This window comes from Phyllopteryx taeniolatus, chromosome 10 (assembly GCF_024500385.1).
Source record: "Phyllopteryx taeniolatus isolate TA_2022b chromosome 10, UOR_Ptae_1.2, whole genome shotgun sequence".
NCBI classification, from domain to species: Eukaryota; Metazoa; Chordata; class Actinopteri; order Syngnathiformes; family Syngnathidae; genus Phyllopteryx; species Phyllopteryx taeniolatus.
The window spans coordinates 22755247-22780654 of NC_084511.1; the positions used below are offsets into that span (position 1 = coordinate 22755247).

Genomic DNA, 25408 nt, shown 5'->3' on the forward strand with positions numbered 1-25408 from the left:
CTCCAAAACTACAACCACAATAACAATCATTTATGATAAATTAATATGTCTGACAGTACTCTTTTTGTGGCCAGTGAGTGTACATATCTCGCCATCCTGATTTGTGTTTGAAAAATATGTGTATACTTCTATATCATTATTTATCTTACCATTCTGATTCATGTCTTTGAAAAATATGTGCATATATTTGTAACATTATTTATCATAAATGGAGGGATCCTTCAAACAACAGTGTTGCCTTTTAACATTCACTGTCTGCCTTCCCAGTTAACATGGATATTTGACTTCTAAAGCCATCATTGGCAGTGAATGTGAGCCCAGATGTGTGTGCAAATAACACTTTTTAATTGCATTAGCTCCAAATTTATGAACATGCTAGCATGATATTTTGAATTAAAAGGAGCGTGTAATCATTTTGAGCTGTTTTCCGTCCTCTTTTGGCCCATTTAAATGTGTCTTGTAGACCAAGCTTCTTAAGTACAGTCGTTAACTTAAGGCAGACAATTGTGTTTAATTAATCAGAGGACTGATGTACAACCGGGACTTTCAGACTAAAACAGTTTGGAAGCGATCCAATTTCCTCTCATTTTCCCCTCTGGTAAACTTTGGAATACTAATTGGCACAAATCAAATGGTAGGTTTTCTCTCACGCCATGCATAAATTTAAAAACCTAAAAAATATATGTATCTTATATTTGCCAGGAGGAGTAATACACCTGCAGGAGGTCCAGTGAGCATTTTGATGGATTGCTTTCAAATTGGATTGGACAGATGTTCGGCATCTATGCAAAGCTGAGCATTCCATAGCCTACTGAAACACTGAACATTTGGGCATGTTACATTCCAATAGTAGTGCACTGCAGACAAGCCATTAAAACGTCAATTTTCCATAATATTTTGGGCCAGACACTTTGTCGGGATCACGTTAAGTCTGCTGGCAACAGACTGTATGACCTCACAAGTCGCCCAAGCAGACAGCATGAATGTCAGGAGCGTCTCCTTCACTAATCCCGTTTCAAATTGTTGAACAATTTCCGGGCGGGGGGCATCTCTGTGAATGAGCGGTTGGTAGGATAGGACGGACAGACAGAGTGACAGCCTCATTAGACATTTTTGGAGCGTGATATTTATGACATTTCATAAGGATTAAACCAGGGGTGTGCAAACTATGGTTGCGTTCTTTAATCTGGCCTGTTAAGTCACTAGCATGATTTGCTGCAAATTTTTCCATGAACTTTTAAATAGAAATGGGTGTTTTCTTTTAGTTGGAAATACAAATACAATACATACTGAATAGAGAAGACATTTTCTATTAATATTTCCGTATAGCAGTGGAGCTGGATGCTGTATTTGCCGATTATATGACAGATAGGGAGGAGGTAGATGATGAAATGAAGGGAACACAGGACAGAGTCTTGAGGGACACCTGAGGAAAGGGAGGATATCTGGGAAATGTGAATGTTTTAGTTGTAGAAATAGTAGTAGGTGTAAAAAAAATAAAAATACAAGGTGGAACTATTCTGTTGCATTAATGGAAGCTTGGCAGGACATAAGAGTCCATTTAGAGGTGTGAAATAATCCACAGAGCAACAAGTAATCCTGACCCGGTCACTTGTGAATCTAAATCTGTAGGTGCAAATTCAGACTTTCTGGCAAACCGTGGGTGTCAAGGTGTCTTGGAAGACACACAATCTGGCAGCTCAACCTTCACGGCTGATTTTGGGTCACCCCCAAATCTAACATGGGTGTGCCAATGTAGTTACGCACCAAGGGGAGTCTGCTTGTAAATTATTTAACACGTTAGAACCAATTCATCAATTTAGATAACTTTATGCTAAGGAATTATATATTCTTTTTGTATAGCATATACATTATGCAGTTGTGCGTTGAGATGCGACTTTAATTCAATCCGTGACTGCGTGTTGCTCAAAACGCATATCTCAAATAATCTTTCCCCATTGAAATTAATTAAAATGTCAAAAAACTCAACAAAAAATGTAGTTATGTGTTTTTAAATAAGAAAAATAGTTTTATAATATTGTACTTGGGGAAAAAAACTAATGACATACAGTAATTATATAGAATGTATAGAATTAAACAGTTTTTGCCAAATATTTTGCTTCAGTTCAATTGTCATTGCACTGCTTCTGGTGTGTCTGCCATGGCCACCTGGGGGCAGTATAATACAGACATATGGATACATAGAGCCGGTCACAGCTCCTCAGTAAGCCACAGTAATTTTGTTGTTCTTCGAAGAGGGCAAGGAATACATGCCTGTGAGTATTGCTGTACTATCTGTCTACATGTGCTGCTCCACCATTTTTTGTACAAATATCCACTGCTTAAAATGTTAACACTGCAACGCCGATGCTATTCGTTAGACCTTGTATGGTGTTTTGTTTGGAAGCATTAAGATAAACAGAATTTCTTAAAGCAACGCTATGTGATTGTTGTAAGTATTCTCTTCTGTTTTGTTTAGTTTGACAGTAAACTTCAACTGAGAGTGGCATTAAACAGCTTGACGCCTCGTTTTAAAATAATTGTACACTATCTGCCAAACTGCTGCTTTTGGTGCCGTGAATTGAGTTGAGGTCACTGACACCACACAGTGCTCGTATCTCAAATTTTTGCTTGCAAGTCAAAGCAAAAGAAAACGGCCGAATGACAACAAACAAAAACGGACAACGACAGAAGGGATGTTCACTCAGTAAATCGTCTTTATTTCTTTTTTTTTATGGCAAAGTTCCTGCATTAAGGGGCCGACATTCTGGTGTGGGCAAAAAAACAAAAAAACAACAACAAAATAAACCATGACAAAACAAAAACATGGGCCAAGAGTGCATAGCAGATTTCAATTCCCCCTCCTCCCACTGGTACAACTAGTAGCCAAATACTAGTTGGTCCCTGATAAATATATTTCAGCATGTGAGTCCATCCGAATGTACAAGATATGTTACAGTCGCAACACAAAGAGTGGGCTGGTCCAACAAATGAAATAATTACAGCACTTTCTTGAGCTCGTCGTACAGGACCAGCACAAAAGCGCCACCCATGCCTCGCAGCACGTTAGACCACGCTCCCTTGAAGAAAGCCTTGCTGCCCTCGTCACGGGCGATCTTCTTCCAGCAGTCGATGGTGCCGCTGTACATGATGTCGGCTAGAGGCGGGAGGGGGGAAAAAAAACAATAAACAAAAACAAAGTTATGACCACATCGCAACAAAAAGTCAGCAAAAATTGTGGTGTTGTTTGTTCAGAGTAGGCCGGATCAAAGCGACCGTAGTACTAGTGTGCTTTCCATAAAGCTGTTCAAGCATATATCCGATACGCTTGATATCCAGCGTAGGGTGCAAAAACTATTACACTCTTTATCCTAACTAGTTGGACAACGGCGGCATGGTGAACGACTGGTTAGCACATCTGCCTCACGGTTCTGGGGACCGGGATCCGAATCCCGGCCCCGCCTTTGTGGAGTTTGCATGTTCTCCCCGTGCCTGGGTGGATGTTCTCCGGGCACTCCGGTTTTCTCCCACATCCCAAAAACATGCGTGCTAGGTTGATTGAAGAAGCTAAATGGCACGTAGATGTGAATGTGAGTGTGAATGGTTGTTTGTTTCTATGTGCCCTGCGATTGGCTGGCGACCGGTTCAGGGTGTACCCCGCCTCTAGCCCGAAGATACCTAGGATAGGCTCCAGCAGCCCGCAACCCTAGTGAGGATAAGCGGTAAAAGAAAATGGATGGATGGATAGTTAGACAACTTTAGCATACTAGTAGGACAACTACATGTTACTAGTGCGGTGTAACTGCTTACTGGTTGACAACTGCATGTTACTGGTACAACTATTTTATTCTATTAGTTAACATGTAGCGCATCACTCGTAGTGCTAGTAGCTCAGATGTTAACTAGTGTGCAGTTTTGCTTCACGAGTAACATGTAGTTGCCCTACTAGTGTGCCAAGCTTGTTGCACTCGTGAGAGAAGGATTGAGTCAACATCCTTGATGAGGCTACTAGTATGTGACATTACACTACATTTATATTTAGTGTATATAACAGTGCTGTAAAAAAAAAAGAAAATAGAAAGCTTCAACAATACAGTGGAGTACAATATAGGAAATGTGCTTGTTTGGATCACCTCCTTTTCGACCGGACTGCATCATCATACGACGGCGGACGGTGTCGAACGGGTAGGACACCAGACCGGCCACTGCGGTCACGGACTGAGCGATCATCCAGCTCACCACAATGTGAGTGTTCTTGGGGTCAGGGAGCATGCCTGGACAAGGAGACATACACAAGGTTTGAAATGGCAACGCAAAAGACAACAGACGAATGAAGAAGAAAGAAAAAAGAAAGAGAAAAAAATGTGGACTGTAAAGGGACAGCCAGAGAGCGATGGATAGAAACAGAAAGATAGATAAAGAGACAGACAGATGGGAATAGAGCGACAGGAAAAGAGACAGAGATAGAGAGAGACGGTCAGACAGAGTGACAGATAGACAGAGACAGACAGATATGTAGAGATACAGTCAGATCAATAGAGACAAAGTGGGAGAGAGACTGACAGGTACATAGAGAAGAGACAGATTGATAGAGACACACTGTGAGAGAGAGCGCGAGAGAAAGATAGATAGAGACAGCCTGAAAGAGAGATAGATAAAGAAAGAGAGGCTAAAATTGATGGAGAGAGGAAGAGAAAGAGAGACAGGTATAGATAGAAAGACAAACAGCTAGAGAGAGAAAGATAGATCAAGAGAGACTAATAGACAGACAGATATTACAGGGCTGCAACCAAAAAGTTTGCATATGCGACCTTTTTTTTCCCAGCTACCTGTCAACGTATAACCAACGTATTCACTTGTTTTCGCTGTGCGGGGATTGTGCCATTCTGCTCCTTGTGTGTCTGTGAATCGATACCACCGATTTCCTTTCTGATACTCCAAAAATGACTGAAGTGGACCAAAGCGGCAACGAGCACTTCTTGCACCCCACACACATTTCAGCGAGCTCAACTCCGTTAACTCCATTGTCCACGATTCACCAGTTTTAAAGTGGTGTGTATTATCTTTGTGAAATAAATAAAGATATATGTAACTGTCATGTCCCACGTCCACCATTGCTATAAGACTACTATACAGTCTCAGCGTCCCACTTTACATTATACTGCCATGCGGCATTTAGCTGGGCTCATAAATCCACAAGTTGTTTATTAAAATAATTTTGAAAAGGTTCCAACAAAAGCACAGGTGTCTCAACTCAAAGTAAAGGCCTCGGGGGCCACATCATTTTATGTGGCTCACAAAAGTGTGTCAATTCCATGATTCTTGCTAAAATCAGTCCAAAATTTCAAATCGCCGTATGTAATAAATGATAACATTAAGGTATTGCAAGGATTTTGTTTGGGTTACTAAACTCTTTCCAACTAACTATTATTCTTGACTTTTGATTTCAAAACTATAATACTATGATAAGGCGATGAAATATTTATGTTTTCACAGTTCTCACGGCCCTCCAAGGGAAACCGTCCCAACAATGTGGCCCTTGACAAAAATAAGTGACACCACTGGGTATTAGTTTTAATTTTATGCATTGGATGTTTTGAAAGCCGCTACATTGTTACTAAAAAACTAATCAAACTCCTTTTTTTTTTCTCCTCGCTTAACCCACATGTGCTGGTGCGACCAACTGAGAAAGTTGGTCACACCAGTAGTACCGGACAGTAGAAAGGTTGATGTAGAGTTCTGGATAAAGAATCAGCTAGAGATAGAGAGAGCGAGAGAGCGACAGATAGATAGATAGCAAGGGAGACAGATAGACAGCTAGACAGAGAAAAAGATAGATAAACTACAATAGAGAATATAGCTAGACAAATGGTAGGTATGTCAGGTAGGTAGGTAGGTAGGTAGGTATGATGGTAGGTTTCCGCCTCACCCTTGGCCGTGTCATAGACGCCGAAGTAAGCCGCCCTGTAGATGATGATGCCTTGCACTGACACACTGAAGCCCTGGTACAGCCCCTTGATGCCGTCCGACTTGCTGATCTTCACCAAGCAGTCTCCCAGGCCTTTGAACTCGCGCTCCCCTCCGGCCTTGCCCACGTCGGCGGCGAGGCGCGTTCTGGCGAAGTCCAGGGGGTAGACGAAACACAGCGACGTGGCCCCCGCCGCGCCGCCGGATGCCAGGTTCCCAGCAAAGTACCTCCAGAACTGCTTGTGCTTGTCCACGCCGTCCAGGAAAATCTTCTTGTATTTGTCCTTGAAGGCAAAGTTGAGGGCCTGAGTGGGGAAGTAGCGGATGACGTTGGCGAGGTTGCCCCTCCAGAAGGACAGGAACCCCTGCTCCTTGGGGATGCGGACCACGCAGTCCACGATGCCCTTGTACTGCTTGTCCACCGCGATCTGTTTGCTGGCATGTTGGACCTGTGAGCAGAGCATAGGTGGCGCTGCACGTTAACACTTGAAAGCAATGCTTGATATAGCAGGGGTGATGGGAAACCTACAGCCTGTGAGACTCCCATTGGGGCCAATAGTGTATATGCACAACTAAATTCCAGGTGAAAACACTTCCTACCGGCACGGGTAAATGGCGGAGACTGGCGCAAAGCGCCTGTAGGAACTTTAAACATCTACAATGTCTTTTGTTTCACATAGGATGTCTTCAAGTGCTAACAAATATGACAACATCTGATGTTTTTAGGCTTTGTTTGTGTTTACATATATATCATATGAAAGAAAGTCATATTTATGTGAATTTCAAAAATACCTACATCTTTTGGGGGGTAAAAGACATTCTCTACTCGAGGTGTTCTCCAACATTTTGGGTCCACGGAGACGTGTTTTCCAAGGACCGCCTCATAATCCTAAAGTCAATTAACCTTAACAACCATGTGTACCCCTAAATGCCATATGAATGAAGAAGTTGCCTTTTTTCAAGAAAAAAGTCATAGTGACTTTTTTTTTTAGAAAAAAATGTCAATGATATGACAATAAAGTTATATTTTTCCCAAGATAGCAGTATTGTAATGTTCAAATCTGAGTTTAAAGAGGAAATAAAGTCACTTTAACAAGGGAATTAAAAAAATACAACTTTATTCTCCTAATATAATCATTATTGCTCATCTGTAGAACACCACACACTTTAAGAGCAGTAAGCACGCATTTTAACAATCAGTTAAAATGTGAAAAATGGGAACACACATACCCCTTTTGCCAAGCGCGAGTGGGGAAGCTTTGCACTGGCCAAGGGCACCTTCACAAGTCTCATCTATGTGTCAAGGTGCAATTTTGACAGCATCCAGTCAAGCATTTACACCCCCCTCCTCCTCATCATCATCATCAACCACCAAAACCTTGCCGTGACCTTCATGCAGTCAGATTTTAAAAGCTTTTTGTTATTCTGCAAAGTTCTGAATGGTCTTGGACCAAAATTCAAACAAGACCCTTCAGGTTTATTGACTGTTTCCCAGAAGCATGCAAAGTGAAGCAGCAATGTGTTTCTATGTTCCTCAACTGTAGGGGGGAAAAAAACCTGAGATTTGCTCAAACTGTCAATGCATTTAGAAAATCTGTCATGAAAACTTTATTGTTCATTGTTATTTCTTGTTTCAGCATCTTGCTTTTATGCTACCTTGATTGTCATTTTTTTTTAATTCAATCTTGTTTTTAATGAATATTTCTTGGCCTCTGTGAAGCACTAAGGCAGCGGTGACCAAAATCTGGCAAAGTGGCCCATTGCACTTTTTTTTTTTTTATTGGCCCACTACCTATTCTGATAATATAATTAAACACAGGCCACGTCACAATGTAACATGAAAACGTGAAAATGTAGAAAGGTGACACTTTTTTTTTTTGTAATCGAAATTAAAAAGGTAAAAAAGTTGAATTGCACAACATCTCACTTTTTATTTTGAAAAATGTGTAAAATAATTCACACAATTTTATACATTTGAATGTTAAAAGATATCACAAAATTGTTTAAATCGGTAAACAGTGAATCATTTCTACATCACTGTACTTACTGTAGCTTAAATGTTATTTAGTGAGTGTGATTTTGGCACTACATAAATGGAATGGAAATGTAGAGAATATGAAGGAATGCCGTTAACCTGAAGCAGGAGTTTGACCCTCTCAATGGGGGCGACGGCTGTCTTGGAGATGGCAGCGGCGATACCCCCGGCCAAGAAGTCCTTGGCGAAAGAAATGGCTTGTTCACTCATCCTTGCGGCTGTCAAAAAGTTTGTAAAAAGAAAGAAAGAAATAAAACCCCCAAAATAAAAAACCGTCGACCAGATGCCCACTCACGGTTCGGGGGTTGAAATGGCCAAGCTCCGAGAGGGTCTGGAGGGATTTAAAGACAATCCGCCAACTTCCGCTCTTGGCTCTCATTGGGCGAATCACCGATAGTGGGCGGGGCTTACTTCCGCCACAGATGACGGTTTCCACATACGACGTTTCGAGTTATGAACAGCGAGCAAGGAACTCGTTTGCGAAAACGTACTTACTGTTATATATTTACAACATAAGTGTTGTTCATACAAATATTTACTGTACAGTGGAACCTTCATTTACGAGTTTAATTCAGTCCTTGACTAAGCTTGTAAAACTAACAATATTTCCCATTGAAATGAATTGAAACGCCATTAATCCATTCCAGCCCACCTCAAAAACGCCACTTTTTTATGTTTCTAATAAATACAAAATAGTACTTATTATATTGTAAAATACAAAATTACCGCGCCATTAGTCTGAGTGTCACCTCCATGCTCCTTGCGAGTATTCCGGCTTGCTTACAAATTTGGGTTACGTTGCCGCAACGATGTAACGCCATTGTAAACCAAGGAGCCCCTGTACTGAGCTGTACTAACAAAATAAAATATGGTTTAATGGTCATGACTGTCTCAATGTCATTGGTCAGTGGTCAATGTCGAGCAGCTGAGGGCCTCTGCTATGGTGCATAAAGGTCAGCCCATCTGTTGCACTGCTTTGGCTGTCACTCAGCAAAGTCTGTGTGTGTGTTGATGACGACTGGATCAGCTGATTGCACACACACACACACACATAAACACACCACATGCGTCAGTAGCACCATGTTTGTAAGCCAGACAAGATAATCTTCTTTTAACTCAGCCCACCAGTGCTCGTCATATATAAATCAGTTTCCCAACCTTTATTGCACCGAGGCACATATTTTACATTTGAAAAATCTCACAGCACACCGCCGAACATGTAACAAAAAGGTACAGGTATATTGTTTCCACTTACGTAATTGCATGTTCACCTATTTGCAGTTTGTTTTTCACCAGTTATTTGCTGGAAAAACTCACAAACTATGTTAAAATGAGTTGGTGAACTTTGTTTAGTTGAACAAGTGATTATTGTGTTGTATGAATGGCAAGTGGATACACAGGTTAATTGTACTTTCTGCTATCTAGTGGAAGATTATTTATTGGTTTTGCTTGTCATTATACGCTGCTGGCATAGATTGACAAACATCCATCCATCCATCCATTTTCTGAGCCGCTTCTCCTCACTAGGGTCGCGGGCGTGCTGGAGCCTATCCCAGCTGTCATCGGGCAGGAGGCGGGGTACACCCTGAACTGGTTGCCAGCCAATCGCAGGGCACATAGGAACAAACAACCATTCGCACTCACAGTCATGCCTACGGGCAATTTAGAGTCTCCAATTCATGCATGTTTTTGGGATGTGGGAGGAAACCGGAGTGCCCGGAGAAAACCCACGCAGGCACGGGGAGAACATGCAAACTCCACACAGGCGGGGCCGGGGATTGAACCCGGGTCCTCAGAACTGTGAGGCTGACGCTCTAACCAGTCGGCCACCGTGCCGCGAGATTGACAAACAAAGATACATTATTTACAGCAAACAAATCCTAACATTCGGGCCAATTAAGTGAAATTGGATAACTTCCCGCACAGTGGTTGGGACTCAATGATATACTAAATTCCTTATATAACAGTATTTTTTTTTATTGATTCAAGTAGCATCAATCAAAAAAACATGTCAATATTCATTTCAAAACATCGCACACTAAATTGTACAGCAGTTTCAAATATTCCTCATACATCCATCTTTTGTGTGCTGTAATAACCGAAATAAATTATATCAAGGCACATATGTTAATACAGTCCTTTGTGGTGGCAAGACAAAGATGCAATGTGCACTTGACTATTATAAACTCAGATTTACTCGATTCCGTGAAGAATTGTGGCGGACTTGGTGTGTCATCTCCCTGATAGAAAGAGGTTATAACACACAAAAAGCATTTGAAAAACTTAGGACTTGTTTTGATCAACATTTTCTTGTATTAGCACCATCATGTTTGTGAGTTAACACTACCATGTTTGGAGGTGAATTTTAGGCATGTAAAGCACTTTCTGGGGCCTCTCTGTGAAAGGCGCTATACAAACTAAATGTACTTCCTTTTAACACTGACAGGAAAAAGAGATAGAAGGAATAAATCATTTAATTATGTCATGTTATTATTATTATTATGTCATTATTGCAAATGACAATTGGAACACAAATGTAAAATGTTGCCTTTACAAATGCTTAGTTTGTATTGACGCAGGTAACATAAATCATAAAAGTTAAAACTATTCAAATTAAAAGGTACACACAAAAAATCAGTTAATATAAATAATAAAAGTAAGCCTATTCAAATGAAAATGTACAAAAAAGTAGCATTAATGAGTCAATAAGTTAGAAGTGTAAAAATGCATCAGAACTAAAACATAAATACAGTGGGGTCCATTTGTAAGATAGTGTTTGTTATACTTACTAAAAAGCAAATTGTTAAATGAATGCCTCTTAAAACCCAGAATTATCTTTGTACAGTGAACCCCCGCTATAGTGCAGATTATTGTAAGCACCGCCTCCATTTCGCAGGTTTTTAAATGTCCCATGCCATTAAAATCCCATTTTCCCCCTCCCTGTTTTATGTATAATATGCAGTAGATCAAAATGAGTCTGATACCTGGTTTAAGTATGACATCTATTCGGTTGGTCGATTGTATGCAATAGTCGATTACAGGCAAAATGCAGAAAAATGATCCAATCAGTTTCAGGTGTTGCTGTAACGTAGTTCAACTACTTGTTATTCGTGGTTGATACCCACTAACTCAACTCAGGAAAATGGCTGAACGAAAAAGCGGCTGCATCTTATGTAAAGCTCAAACTTTGCATCACCTGCCAAACTCGGACTAATTTCAGTTAGCCTGTCTATGGTGTTCAGCATTATATATTAGGATTAAGCTAGCAGACCTTTGCTAGATGAAATGATATGGTTTAGTTGACCATTTTGGTGTTTAAACAAACAATGTTTGATTCTTTTTTTATGTGCAAGTACATTTCGCCTCTTATTTGGAGAAATGTGCAAGCGAGTTTCCTCAAAGTGATGTTATATATATGGCTTCCATTTTTTGACAGCGAAAGAGTACGAGGCACTAAGGAATGCAGTGGTGTCTTGACTTGAGAGTTTGATTTGTGACCATGCTCGTAATTCAAAACATTTGTATCTCAAATCATCTTTTTCCATTCAAATTTATGGAAATGCGATTATTCTGTTCCACCCCACATTCTGCTCCTTACGTGTGCGCACTTTGGCAAAAACTCGGTAAAATTCAACAGGGAGTGCCAAATACGTTGACGCAAGCACGCTTTGGCTCTTATTTGGACAATTGTGCAAGTGAGAGTCTTCCTTTCCTTTCCTCAAAGTGATGTTCTACGATTGATTCCCAATTCTTGACACCAAAAGAGTAACAACAGGTGCCAAGGAATAATTTTAAACGTGTTTTATAATAAGTTTAAATGTGTTTAAAGAATGTGGGAGGAATACTTTTTTTTTTTTTTTAATTATTCTTATTTGGTCTCTCTATATCACAGGTGGGTCTGGAACGTATCCCCTGCAACAAACGGAGATTCACTGTAAAGGCACATTTTTGTGTTGGATCTCATGAGGTTGAGTAGGTGTATTATTGCAAGTGCTGTCAGAGTATATTCGTTATTTTTCCTCGCCGGTGGAGGTTTTCACCAGCGGTTTCCGATAGTGGACCGGCCGGCCGCTTCAAAGCTCCTGTTCCTCAGGTAGCGCTTTGCCTCTTGCAACTCGGCCGGCCTGAGGCTCTGGTCCACGCCTGGCGTCAGTGTGTAGCTCAGCGGCGACACGATGTAGCCGTTGCGGTAAAGGCAAACCTGCTTGCACAGCTCGAAGCAGGCGAAGAGGAGGCCGAAGTAGGGGACAATCTGTAAATTATACCATGAAAGTCAGCATATACTCAGGACAGACGGAGAGGAAAAGACAGAACAGAGTGAAAAGAACAGGAAATAATAACAGCATAATAACAGTGTATGACACTGTATACAATATTTAATTTACTCCATATTAAAACCCTTTTAAAGTTAGAGGCCCCTCCACTTGGCTGATGCATGCGATCATTTATTAATTCATTTTCGTTTTTTGGATTGTCCTGTGCGTGGCTGTGTATTATATATTCTGTGTATTATATATTCTCTCGAGACATACAAGATTTTATTAATTTGCTGTTCATAATTGGTTCTACTTCGTTGTAACGAAAACGGTTCCAGTGAGACCAGTGAAAATTGTACTGTAGCACCCATAAATACGAAGAATAGATACACCAGCATGCTGTAGCAGCTCAGCTAACTGACATGCCTCCATGGTGGCCATGTTGGGGAGGTCTACGTTCCCATCAAAGGCAAGGCTTGGACACTGAAATTAATTTGTAACTTGCTAATTTCTCAACCGATTTTCATGAGGTATACTTTTTTTGTCAAGCCAAAAGGTGTGCTGTCAATACAGAAAATAGCCCCAAAAATATTTTTACCTGTAAAAGATTACTTCCCCTCCCATTGTCATAATTGTACAACGTTGTACACCACTGTATGCAGCACAATGTACCGGAATCTTTGGTCTTTTTTTTTTTTCCCGTTCACACGCTTGGAATGTGTTGACAACTTTGACCCGCCTAGCTTAGCAACGACGTAGGTACGCAGCTCAAAAGGGATGTGTCATATCCATCTATTCATATCTATGATGGCACCAATCACTTATTCCGGTGTTTCATGACTACATTTAACAATCGCTTAGTGCCGGTTTAGCAGGGCTAAGCTGTCTTCTCCTGTTAATTACTCCTCATCCTCCTTTCGTGATAACGGCATTTCAGCTTGCTCACCGCCATGAAAGCAATTATTATTGACTTTTAAAGGAGTGGGGTGTTAGCCACAATAGCAGCTAGTGGCTAGCCAGCTGCGGATCTGCGTGCTTGAAGCTAGGTTTTTTTCGTTTTGTTTTTTTACAGGGAGGAAAATAAGATGACATCATCAATAACCGTTAGCGCGATTGGTTGGTAGAGTCCAAATCTTAGGTCAGCCAATCAATTGCCATGGGACTTAAAAGCAAAACACGTGATAGCCACTGGCTTGCTGGCAAACCTTGCTGGAAAGGACAGAACTGTACAATGCAAATCCAAAGTGTAGCAAATAGGACAGGACAAGACTAGACATGACGTGGCAGAGCAAGGCAAGTTGTGACGAGTAGCAAATACGACAGGACAGAACTGGACAAGAGAGGCCAGGGCAGGGAAGGACACGATGCGTGGCAAACAGGATAGGACAGGACAGGATAAGGCAGGATACGAAAAGTAACAAATAGGGCAGGACAACAATGGACAGGGCAGGAGATGACAGTACAGTTCAGTAAAGGATGGGACAAGTGGCAAATAGGAAAGGACAGAAATGAACGGAACAAGGTAGGACGTGATGAGCAGCAAATAGGAGCGGACAGAAATGGACAGGACTGGGTATTATGCGAAAGTAGCAAATAGGAGAGCACAGAGCAAATGGGACCGGACAAGGGTGGACATAGCCAGACAGAATGACCCCTCTTCTGTCTTATTCTCACAAATAAGCTCAGCTTTGACTTTTGTATTTGTAAAAGCACATGCAGCCACCTTGACATTTGCAGCTGAAATTGGAGAGTGGAGCACGCTGTTCCCAAGGCAGACTTTGCCCACCTCACTCGTGATATTCTTGCTATTAATTACTCACTCTGCATTGTTTCTCATGCTGCTGCCACCACTCTAGCCCTCCCTCCTGTAGGAGGACACTTTCACCTCCCTCATGGGACAAGTCTCGCTCATGCTCACGAGCATGTGCAGGGCGGGCAGTTCTACTCAAAATAGAGTGGTCCAAGGCTCATGAATGACATATTTTGACTGAGCAAGATTGTATGACTTGACTTATGACTTGCTTAACCCACGTAATGACTTAATATGACTTGTCTTGCTTGATTTTTGCCACAGTAACTTGTGACATGCTTGAAACTTGAAGGTTAAGACTTGAGAATTACCTAGGACTTATGTGAATTATATGTGAATTATTCCCACCTCTGATGTGAGTCTTGCCCCTTTAACTATCTTCAATAAACATGGACTATGCCCTATCTGACTACCATAATTTTTTTGTGATCCCCGGAAGATGGTCTTGTCTGACTTCAAAATCTTCTGATTTAATCAAACACGAACTAGCCCCCCAACCACAAGCATTCTCAAGTATAATCAATGATCCATTTTTAACAAAACAGGCTTACTTACTTAATGCATCTAACCTATTTTCACTGGTCATTGCCTTAAAAACATTGAGAATTTCAATCATGAGGTGACATAATGCTGCACGGCACCCACAGAATGAGGGAAGAGGTGGAGTTTTACAACACTTCTTAGACAGTTCAAGAAAGTTAATAGATTTGTTCTCAAGCTATTTCCAACACTTTGAATTGGATAATAATGCGCTAAAATAAGAGACGACGTTGAGACAGACAAATAGTATTGATTTGTGAAAAAATATATATAAAACTGACCAGATTTGGACATAGAGGTTTCGGCAAGACAGTGACGATACGCAAGCTGTACAGTTAATGAAACATTTACAGCGATCCATCCATCACTGTATACATTTTCCATCACCAAAGAACAGGAAACGGGAGTACAGTGGTGCCTTGACTTACGAGTGCCCCAACTAACGAGTTAGCTTCAGATATGCCGACGCTCAAGTGAAGTATGGAAAAAACCCACACAAATCCATAATGAAAAACCCGCATGAAGCATGAACTAACCACGTGGTAACAGGTCAACTTAAGCAGGAGTCGGAGCTCCTTATGTCATTCACTAGGCCACGCCCCCTTACAGGCCCAGAACAGTTTACAATACAGTGCTAATTTCCTTAATTTAAAAACATGTAACAAAAAATGGTGACATTTTTTCTATGTTTAGGGCTGTAATAGATTAACTGCATTTCAATTAATTATAATAGAGAAAATTGATAAAAGTAAATTGGATTACAAGTTTGGTCATGTAATTAATTAAACTCTTAAGTCAAGGTACCACTGTGGCTCCTCAGTGGAAGTAATTCTGCCACTGTACCTTTATTGTGTTGGCGGTAAGGCCACTCCAGAGGGAGAGGACGCCCTTATTTTTGACCACCTGCACGAAACAGTCCATCATGCCGCCGAAATGCACGTCCACGCCGCCATAATGTGGCAGTCGGGAACTCTGCGCCTATGAAGAGAGCGACAGGAAGGAGCCCCGTGTTTAGAAGACACATAACGTTCCTTCCACCATAGCAAAGCAAAGCAAATTTCTTTATATGGCACATTTCATACACAAGCTAACTCAATGTGCTTTACATGATTAAAAAGCCCATAGCCCACTTCTCATATTGATGAGGCCCTATACGACTTCTTGCCAGGAAATATGGCCGTAATAATGTTTCAGAGGGTCAGGCAGACACAGTCGGTTTGAATGCTTCATTTACTTGTATTGCTCTGGAAAATCTCCAAGCTGTTAACCTTCTTGAACCTGGAAAAGATCCTTTTATAGCTCAGAAATGTATGATCTTACCTCCCCGTTTGAGGTCATTAACTGGATGAGAAACAGATTAATTTTCATTAAGAAGCAGGGAAATGAGTCGGAACACACCGACATCGCAAACTGTCACATGGGATTCTGGGAACAAACACTCTGAGGAAGCTTTTAAAAAGGGATTATAAACACTGAATATTTACAGGCAGAAATCCTGATAAATTAATATTAACAATGCATAGGTGCTTGCTGCATGGACTACCATTTTTCAGCCATTAGCATGGCATAGCATATTTAGATTTTGTATTTATTTGGTATTAATTTAACCCTATGTTTACTATTGTAATTTGCATTGCAGTAGAACTGCAACTCATTTCTCGTATTTCTTTACGTTATATGAAAGGGGCAAAAAGATATTGTGCACGTGTCTTGATTTTTTTTCTTCATTTTGCAAGCCAAAATTTGAGGTACTATTGAGGAATAACAGCTCAAGAAGCTTTTCATAGACGAGCGCTGTGTTGAAAACCGGTTTGACACCCTGCTGTCAGGCACGCGTGGACTTTGAAGAGTTGTGCACATAAAAGTCAAGTCGCTGGCCCGACGCCGATAGCCAGCGCCTATCTTTAGAAGTTTTATCTAAAGCTTCTGCCACAGACCCACCATGCATTCGCATAACCAGCTGCTGGCAGCTAATAATAATAGTACGCAGATGAAACCGGATGTAGTATTCTGTCCTGGGGGGGCCGCCATTATTCCCTCATGTCCTTGCAAACAAGTACATTGAATCCCGACTATATTGCAGTTCCACTTTCCTTTAAGCGATCATGAATATCTTTGTACAGTGAACCCTTACTATATTGCAGATTTGTTTTCAGTGATCATTTTTCATGGGTTTTACAGTATACAAGCAATAGCAAATTTAGAGTTTTGCGCTGTCAGTGTAGTAGTACCATGTAAATCTGCCTGTCTGTCTGTCTAGCAATTGTTTTTCAAAAGATCTATATTGAGCTTTTAGTGAGCAATATGAGATTGTGAGAGCGAAAACACCAAATTTAACACATCTGCTCCCTATTCACACCTAAGACCTTATAAAACTAACGAGTCACATGAAACCAGGGAGGAAAAAATGGCTAATGGGGCCCAATCTGGACATTTCGACACAGGGGTGTACTCACTTTTGTTGCCAGCGGTTTAGACATTAATGACTGTGTGGTGAGTTATTCTGAGGGGACAGCAAATTTACTACACTGACTACTTTACATGGTAGCAAACTGGCACATCTTCAGCGTTGCCCCATGAAAAGACATAATAAGCGATTGCGTCGCCCCCTTGTGGAATCCACGTTAATACAACAAGTAAACTAAAATTCTACACAGGTCCTCAGTTTATGATGAGTTCCGTTCCTACAGGTTTGATGTAACCCGAGTTTATAAGTAAGTCGGAATGCGCAAAAGTCTAGCACTAACCTATTCTAACACAGAAGTAGTCTTAATAGTGAATATTTGCCTGAAGAAACACTTGTGGGCTATACATATTAAACAATGAACTGAAAAACAGTAAGTACTGAGCATGCCTTATATGAATGTAATTGCATAAAATGGCCTATCATATCTATATTAGCAAATACTGCATCATCGTTGGAATATTGCTATCATAAAGCCACTCCTATTATACTATTATAATGAATTTTAACAAGTTTTGAGGTCACACTGAATAGATCAAATAAAGTCATACCATTACAAAAAAAGAAGAAAAAAAGGAAAAATAAGAGATGGAACCTTTGCTTTATTTTATGTTTTACCCTGTTCAATTCTGCAATTTGCATTGAAATCGAACTGATTGAGTTATTTCTAATATTTTGTCTGCCCCATATGAAAGGGACAAAAGTCTAAAATCATAAACACATCAAATAAAAAGATAAAATAACTAAGATTACACACATTTTAAAGGGCAATCTCATTCTTGTTTTTTATGAACACTTATACCTACTAGCTAATGTTCTGTACTCTCCCACTATATTAGTACTTGGACAACTAAGATTTCTTTTTTTTTTTTTTTTTTTTTTTTTTTTTTAAAGGAGGGTCTGAATAACACATTACACAATTACAACATTATCATTACACAAATGACAACCTACCCTTATAAAAAGTCAAATGGAACATGAGAATGTGGAAAAATGTTGCCCACGCCGTCGCTCCAATGACTTACTTGCATCTTGCGTTTGACAGTCTCAAAAGGATAGGAGAGCGTCTGCGCAACCCCTGCTGCCAGACAGCCATTGATGAAGTTCTGCAGAGGCGAGAAGCGGAAAGGAGGCTCCTGCCACACTTTGTCCACGTTCGTGTAGATGACGTAGCATCCCAGAGAGAAGGGAAATGCGCCTGGAAACACGTAGAAAGCGCAGTGGGAGATGATGTTCACGTTAAAACAATGATAGGAGTGATGTAGATCACATTTTCCCAGTCCTTATTGAGCCAAGGCACACATTTTACGTTAGAAGAATCTTCATGCTCTTTCTTAAAACACCCTACACATAAGGAGTTTTCAGTTTCCACACCTACAGATAACATTTTTGGTATTTAACACTTTTGATCGTAATGTTTGTGGTGTGCTCCGATAATCTCAACACGTAACACCACACACAAAAATTCTTTACCGCCGTTGATCTCGAAATCTTGCATGATCTCACCAAACCGAAGACGGGCAGACGCTTCCGGGTATGCGACAATCTTTGCCCAATGCTGCCGAAGGGAATGGAGGCATAAGTGGTGTAGATAAATAAAAAGACTTTTTGCCATCTGTGGAACCTACTTTTCTACAAAATAAATAAATAAATATATACATAAATAGTAAAACAAATTTTTTTGTTTTTTTTTTTAATTTACGGCCGCTTCGTTGTTGCTCAGTCAAGGCGCTTCTTGATTGGCTACATTCCGTTTCATATCATAACTCATGGCGTCATGTCTCGGGAGAAGTCTGTGTTCCCCACAAAAGTGAAGATTTTTTGGTCGGAAATATTGAACGCGTTCAATATTTAAGATTGTCGCCCCCGACCCGTTTCCGACCCGATTATTGGGACAAATCCACTCTTAACACACCTCAGACCTAAGGATAATCTTACAGGATAATTGCAGAAGACATAAAATAGTCAGGTGTTTGACGTGCTTGGTTGTGAAAGGGGAAAAAAATCGGGCCAAAAACAGCCCGATTATCTTCATGTGTGTACCTGGGATAAGACACCACGAGATGCCCGTGAAGTCCTGTATAAAAAGGAATCGGTGTCAAGGAAGAATGTTAGAGTGATGTATCTAGACTGCTTTGACAAGCTTTGAATGTCAGGGTGGAGCCAAGTTTAGCCTGGGTTGTTAGAAAGTAACGGAGAGTCTTCAGTGCATTTAAACCCACACAAAATCTTTATTAAACATCCAATCATCTGGAAGCTATTTATTTAAACTATGTTGAAGTGAGTTGAGGAGCTTTATTTAGAAAAAAAGTGGCAATTCTAAATCTTTCAGAGGGGGGCCTCAATTACTTTCAGATTATTGCTATTTGCGGCAGCGCTCAGTTGTGATCCCACATGAAAAGGAGAGGATTATTATAGACTGAAATAAAGATTTTGTCTCGATTCAGTGTAAAACATTGCCCTGTTTAGTTGAAAACTAAGATATATTTCTTTTGTACGACTGGCAACGTGGACACACGTTAATTGGACCGTATGCCATCTGGTGGCAGAGTATTTAATTGTTCGGCCAGTCACTATACGATGCTGCCATGGATCGAACAAAGATAAACCATTTACAGTAAATTTATTTATTTATTTTACACTTAGGCGAAATTGAATCATTGCCCACAGGACACCTGATGATCTCCTTACAACATGTTGGCACAGTGGTTAGGAGTCAGTGAATTAACTATTTTTCCTGGTGTTGCATACCTAAAACAGTGAGGGAAAAACCTCTGTAGAGAGCGAAAAGCCCTTCAGTGCTCTGGATCTTGGCCAGCGTGTGAACCACGCCTGCGTACGAAGGCTCCCTGCAGTTCTGAACGATCAGCCTGGTCTCGGCCACCTCCAAGGGATACGTGACCAGGGCGGCCGCCACGCCCGCCAGCCCGCCCGCAATGATGGCCCTCGCCTGGGAGATGAACCCCAGTTCATCCATGTGATGGTGCACTATCCTGAATGCAAATTCAATGTTAACAATTGACATAGCTGAGATTACTATTGTCTTAGAAAAATCCATCCATCCATTTTATGCTCTTTTCATTTTTTTGGTGTACTTTCTGGGCTATAAATTCAGTATTTAAGTGGACATACACAGTGAATGCCTGCTATATTGTGGTTCAGCTTCCGCACGGCACTTCCGCTATAGTGACACTTTTTTTTCGACAACCTCGCCCAAAGATAGCTGGGATAGGCTCCAGCACACCCACGACCCTTGTGAGGATAAGCGGAACAGAAAATGGATGAATGGCTGTTTATTATGGTTTTTTTACAGTATAAAGGCAAGTCTGAATTTAGGGTTGCGTCAGTGTAGCACCGTGTTGTGTCACAACATGCCGAGCACCACTGAGCTCTACTAGATGTAGCTGCAGCCTAATTAAGAGAAGGTAAGACGAGGCAGAGAAGGTCCTCAAACAAGCTGCAGTAATATGTTGTTCCCAAAGGACAGAGAGAATACATGCTAGTGACTAATTTTGTCTGCTCTGTTTGTATGTGTGTTAACGTAGCAGTTTATTATTACAGTAACATCTATGCTAATTTCTATAAGCCCATCTATGGCATTTTGCATTATATGGTAGCATTAGGCTAATGGACTTTCATTGGACAATATTATATGGGTTGAATATTTTGGTGTTTAAATATACTATTTTTTTTTTATGTGTTGCTTCTCCCTGTGTGTTAAAGTAGCAGCTGTTTGAAGGTTTAAAATAACCATAGCATATATACTAATTTCCGTCAGCCTGCCTATGGCCTTCAAATTAAAATAGAGAACAAAATTATAATAATTAAAAATCAACAATTTGGTGTTTAAATAAACAATGTTTAACTCGCTCTTGTTTTATGTGTGAGGTTTACAGTAAACTCCAACTTGGCGTGACAACAGCTTGAAGCAAATATGCTGTGCCTCTTATTTGGAGAACTGTGCGAATGAGTCTTCTTTTCGTTTCCTCAAAGTGATGTTATATGAATTTCTCCCATTTCTTGACAGTGAAAGCATGAGAGCAGGTGCTAAGGAATACTAGGGGACATATTTTGCTGAACCTACTTTTTCTAGTATTATGAGTGTAATATTGTCTCTATGGTGCCTCAGAAAAAAATCGTACACGTATTCCTGAGTTCCAGACGTTTTTCTGCCGTGAGGCCTGAAATCCGGTCCTTCGAATCGCTTGACCTTATCAACGTCAATAGCAAAGTTCCCCGCCTTTCCTTTCCGCTCCCGAGCCAGCGCTGTCAACATGACAAACACGTATGCTCTTACAAGTGGGTCTTCCACACGGAGGCAAACAATCAGAGGAAAGGGGTCAGTCTTAGCCTAATATAGACAAAAATCAGATACAAAACTGGGTCAAACAGAAGAAGCTGTCAGAAGGGTTTTTTCTGGACACTCGAATGACAAAACCAAGGTGTTTTTTAAAAATGAAACGTGTGTGGTAAAGGGAAGTGAGGGTTTTGTTTTCACAGAACAGTGTACTTACTGTACTGAAGGGGAGTGGTGGTTATATTTGCATTACCACGTGCCCTGGCTGCTATTTTCACTAACCTTTACAGAGAGCAGCAACCACTAATCTATTTGGATTCATATAAGTGTTTATTTATCAGCCATGTGGTTGCCAATACATCACGTTTTGTCCGATAGCAACCTAACAAAAACACGTGTTTTTTGACTCCTCAGGCAAGACTGCATCGATATAACTTTAACCTACAGGAATTGTCAGCAACTGGAAGGTTTAAATGCTATTTTCACTTTTCAAAACATTTAAGTTACATCAAGAATTGTGAGCTTTGTTTTTTTTTTTTTTTTTATTAACCAATGGTATTCACTGTTTCATTGGTTTTATTTTATTGTTTTTATCTTCTGTAATGTTACTTAGTTTTGTATCCCGCAGTTTTAGAATTGTGCATCACTTTGGACATGCCTGTTTCATACAGAAAAAAAGTCAATAAATACATTTGGATTGGAACAGTTCTCACATTTAAATTAAAAGTTTTGTCTGACACCAAGGACGAAAAGGCCGTTTTAACTGATAATACACACAATTAGTGTTTACAACTAATCAAATCCTCAACTTGAAAAATGTGACCGCTTCAGATGTTTGCTTTCCAAAAGATATACAAATAAGAATCAACATTAAATACTGAATGAACCATGAACGTATGAAAGCGGACGTTTTCCAAGCTAAAAACATTCCCTGCCAGACCGGACCCAGGGAAACTACACCCAGTTGCTTTAAATATCGACTGAGAAAATAAAGCCATTTGATTGGCTGTAAAAAAAACAGCAGCCCAAAAACAGGAAGTAAATCATTAACATAAAAAAAAACTGTTTCTACGGAAAATTAGTTATTTTATCCACTTAAATACGAAGTTTATTAAAGGTTGTACTTTCTACCAATCGTTAAAATGATAAAATCCTCACTGTTGGGCTCTGTTCGCCACACAAACTTGCTAAATACAACCTCACCTACAACTATTAGGGTGGCTAACTACAGATACACCTTCAGTAGTCACATATTGTCTCTAACCTGTACACGATAACAGAATATTTGGCATTAAACGGCATGACTTACTTTCTGTAGGTTGTCAGGTGGACTGCGGTGTAGGGGAACAAGCGGAGACAAGACACGAGGTTCCCCTTCCAAAAGCCTTTGAGTCCCTCATTGTGGTAGATGAGGAGAAAAGTTTGGCCCAAGCCTTTTTTACAGTGAAATGTTCCCACCTGACTTTTAATCTTCACTACTTCCAAAGGCGACGTAGCGCTTTTACTGAATAAACCCGCAAAGCCGACGCACGAGAAGCTTTGCGAACTTGTCAGCCTGTTGTCCTTTTTAACCGTAGCCATCACTATTTGGCCTTAAAAGGCGACGCTAAAACAATGTTGTTGTTGTTGTTGTTGTTGTTGTTGTCCGGACGCTTTGTTTACACGGCTCAGCGGACATCAGTCATCTATTTGAGGAAGCTGGCCAAGGCGGATCCGACGGTAGTCACGTCATTTGACACTGCAGCTGAAGTGGCATCGCGGATACACTAGAGGGCGCCATGCGGCCGCGTCTGCATTACAGTTAGCGTCCTGCAGTTTATTTTGATTTTTTTCAAATTCTATTGTATTTTTGTAATCTTTTATTATTATTATTTTGTTCTATTTATTAGTATTTGTTATGACATTTAATACATTGTATTATCAACACAGGTAAAGTTTTCAAAGAGGTACATTCTTATTAAGAAGGAATGAATTAATTAAATAATAATTATTATTAGTTTTAAAAACTATTTTCAACACTTATTGTTTTCAATTATTTTATGTTCGATTTGTATTCATGTACATCACTTTGTTGCAGCTACCGTTGGTTTTTAAGTGCTTTGGCGCCATCTTTGGGATTATTTTTTTTACAATTCTTTTTATTTTAATTTGGTTGTTTTTATTCTTATTGAGATGTATTCAGTATTTTATAGATACAATAATTATAGAAAGAATATATTTCTACTGACTTGTTTAATGTTTTAAGAGGTAAGCTTTTATTAAAAAGGAATATTTTATTTATCTATTATTATTATTGTTGTTTTCATATTTTTTTAACGTTGTTAGTTTTATTTTTTTTATCGTTTAATTGTTTGATGTTCAGTTCTTATTTATGTACAGCACTTGCACTAGTTGTTTTATAAAGTGCTCCATAAATAAAGTTGGGTTAATTAAATGTTTATTAATTTATTTAAGCTATCAATGTACAGTGAAACCTGCATATTTGTAATTTGACATCGGCGAATTCCCTTATTCGCAGTTTTTATTTTATTTTATTTAAAGACCTCTTCTCGATTATTCATTAAAAGGCTTACCTATTCGCTGTTTTTTACTCAAGCCAAAGCCCTAATTATTCCATCCATCCATCCATTTTCTGAGCCGCTTCTCCTCACTAGGGTCGCGGGCGTGCTGGAGCCTATCCCAGCTGTCATCGGGCAGGAGGCGGGGTACACCCTGAACTGGTTGCCAGCCAATCGCAGGGCACAAACAAACAAACAACCATTCGCACTCACAGTCATGCCTACGGGCAATTTAGAGTCTCCAATTCATGCATGTTTTGGGGATGTGGGAGGAAACCGGAGTACCCGGAGAAAACCCACGCAGGCACGGGGAGAACATGCAAACTCCACACAGGCGGGGCCAGGAATTGAACCCGGGTCCTCAGAACTGTGAGGCTGACGCTCTAACCAGTCGTCCACCGTGCCGCCGCCCTAATTATTATCTTATCTAAATATTGGTTTGGCGCCATCTTGTGGCATCTGTAGGCAATTATAAATCTTTTTAAGAATGTGTATCAATTACCCGTGGATTTTCGCATTTTTACAGTTAAAAGGTTTATTAACGGTGACAGGTTTAGTTATTAAATTCACTTAATACGATTTCTGAGTGGTAAAAAATGTTTTTGATTGTCTGTGTCTTCAAATTAGATATTTGGGACAATGTGTATTTATCATCAGGGATTAGCCGTCTTGTTTGTTTGTTTTCTCCGCGCTTTTGGCACGTATCACCGCCCTCTTTTGTCCGCACCACTTGGCTCCCTCCACAAAAGACAACAGAGCCCACCAGAGGAAATGAGAGGCGGGGCACCTCGACCGGCCTTTCGCTTCTCACTGGGGGTGGATAGGTGTCATCCTGACTTTCAATACGGAAATCCCAATCAAACGGAGGTCATTGCACTTCTATACTGGATCTAGATGGAGAGTAATTTAAGAGCAAGAAGAAGAGGAAAAGAAGGTCTCCTACTAAGATGCACTAATAGTCCTTCCCACAGCAGAGAGAATATACTGGTTCCCTGTGAGTATCGTTGTATGCTCTGTTCTTGGCTCCACTACTTCCAGTACATGGATGGGTGTTTTAGATTTTTTGTGTCCAATCCGATTTCAGGTTCAATGCGTTGCCGTGTCGATCTAATCTGCCCAAGGCGTTCACAATCAGTAGGGCTGGCCTATGTAATTGAAACTATATTAGCTATGGGACTATTTCTTTAACCAACCTCCGTTCAAATTCATCCTCATACGGCCTTCAATGACGTCAGCATTTTTCCATCCCCTGATTGGTTGGTCAGAGCAAAACTTGTTACAGCAAATATTAACGAGCGAAACACATCTAAAGTGATCTGGCACATAAATACGTTTAACAATCAGCATCTCTGGTGAGTATAATGTATTTTATTTTATTGTTCCGTTATTAGATAAATAATAATAACTAATCCCGATGGATGTGGTGGATCAGCTGTGTGCTATTGTAGTTTATAACCCCTACAAATTTGCAGTTGAGCATT

General features: G+C 40.3%; 2 protein-coding genes across 3 annotated transcripts; both read right to left on the bottom strand.

Annotated features, from left to right (window-relative positions):
- Window positions 1-2699: 2699 nt before the first annotated feature.
- On the bottom strand, window positions 2700-8324 carry slc25a5 (solute carrier family 25 member 5). Its single transcript, XM_061788702.1, has 4 exons — window positions 8102-8324; window positions 5930-6416; window positions 4134-4274; window positions 2700-3157 (listed from the first exon to the last, which is right to left on the bottom strand). The coding sequence occupies exons 1-4, from the start codon at window positions 8210-8212 to the stop codon at window positions 3000-3002; spliced, it is 897 nt and encodes a 298-aa protein (XP_061644686.1). The 5' UTR covers window positions 8213-8324; the 3' UTR covers window positions 2700-2999.
- An 817-nt stretch (window positions 8325-9141) lies between these two features.
- On the bottom strand, window positions 9142-24066 carry slc25a43 (solute carrier family 25 member 43). 2 transcript variants are annotated; one of them, XM_061788699.1, is made up of 5 exons: window positions 22679-24066; window positions 19824-20065; window positions 18098-18270; window positions 15452-15586; window positions 9142-12254 (listed from the first exon to the last, which is right to left on the bottom strand). In XM_061788699.1, exons 1-5 carry the CDS (start codon window positions 22948-22950, stop codon window positions 12039-12041), a joined length of 1038 nt encoding a protein of 345 aa, XP_061644683.1. In that variant the 5' UTR covers window positions 22951-24066; the 3' UTR covers window positions 9142-12038. The 2 variants fall into 2 exon arrangements, with proteins under 2 accessions (XP_061644683.1, XP_061644684.1); XM_061788700.1 differs by lacking the exon at window positions 22679-24066 and adding an exon at window positions 21215-22672.
- Window positions 24067-25408: the final 1342 nt, after the last annotated feature.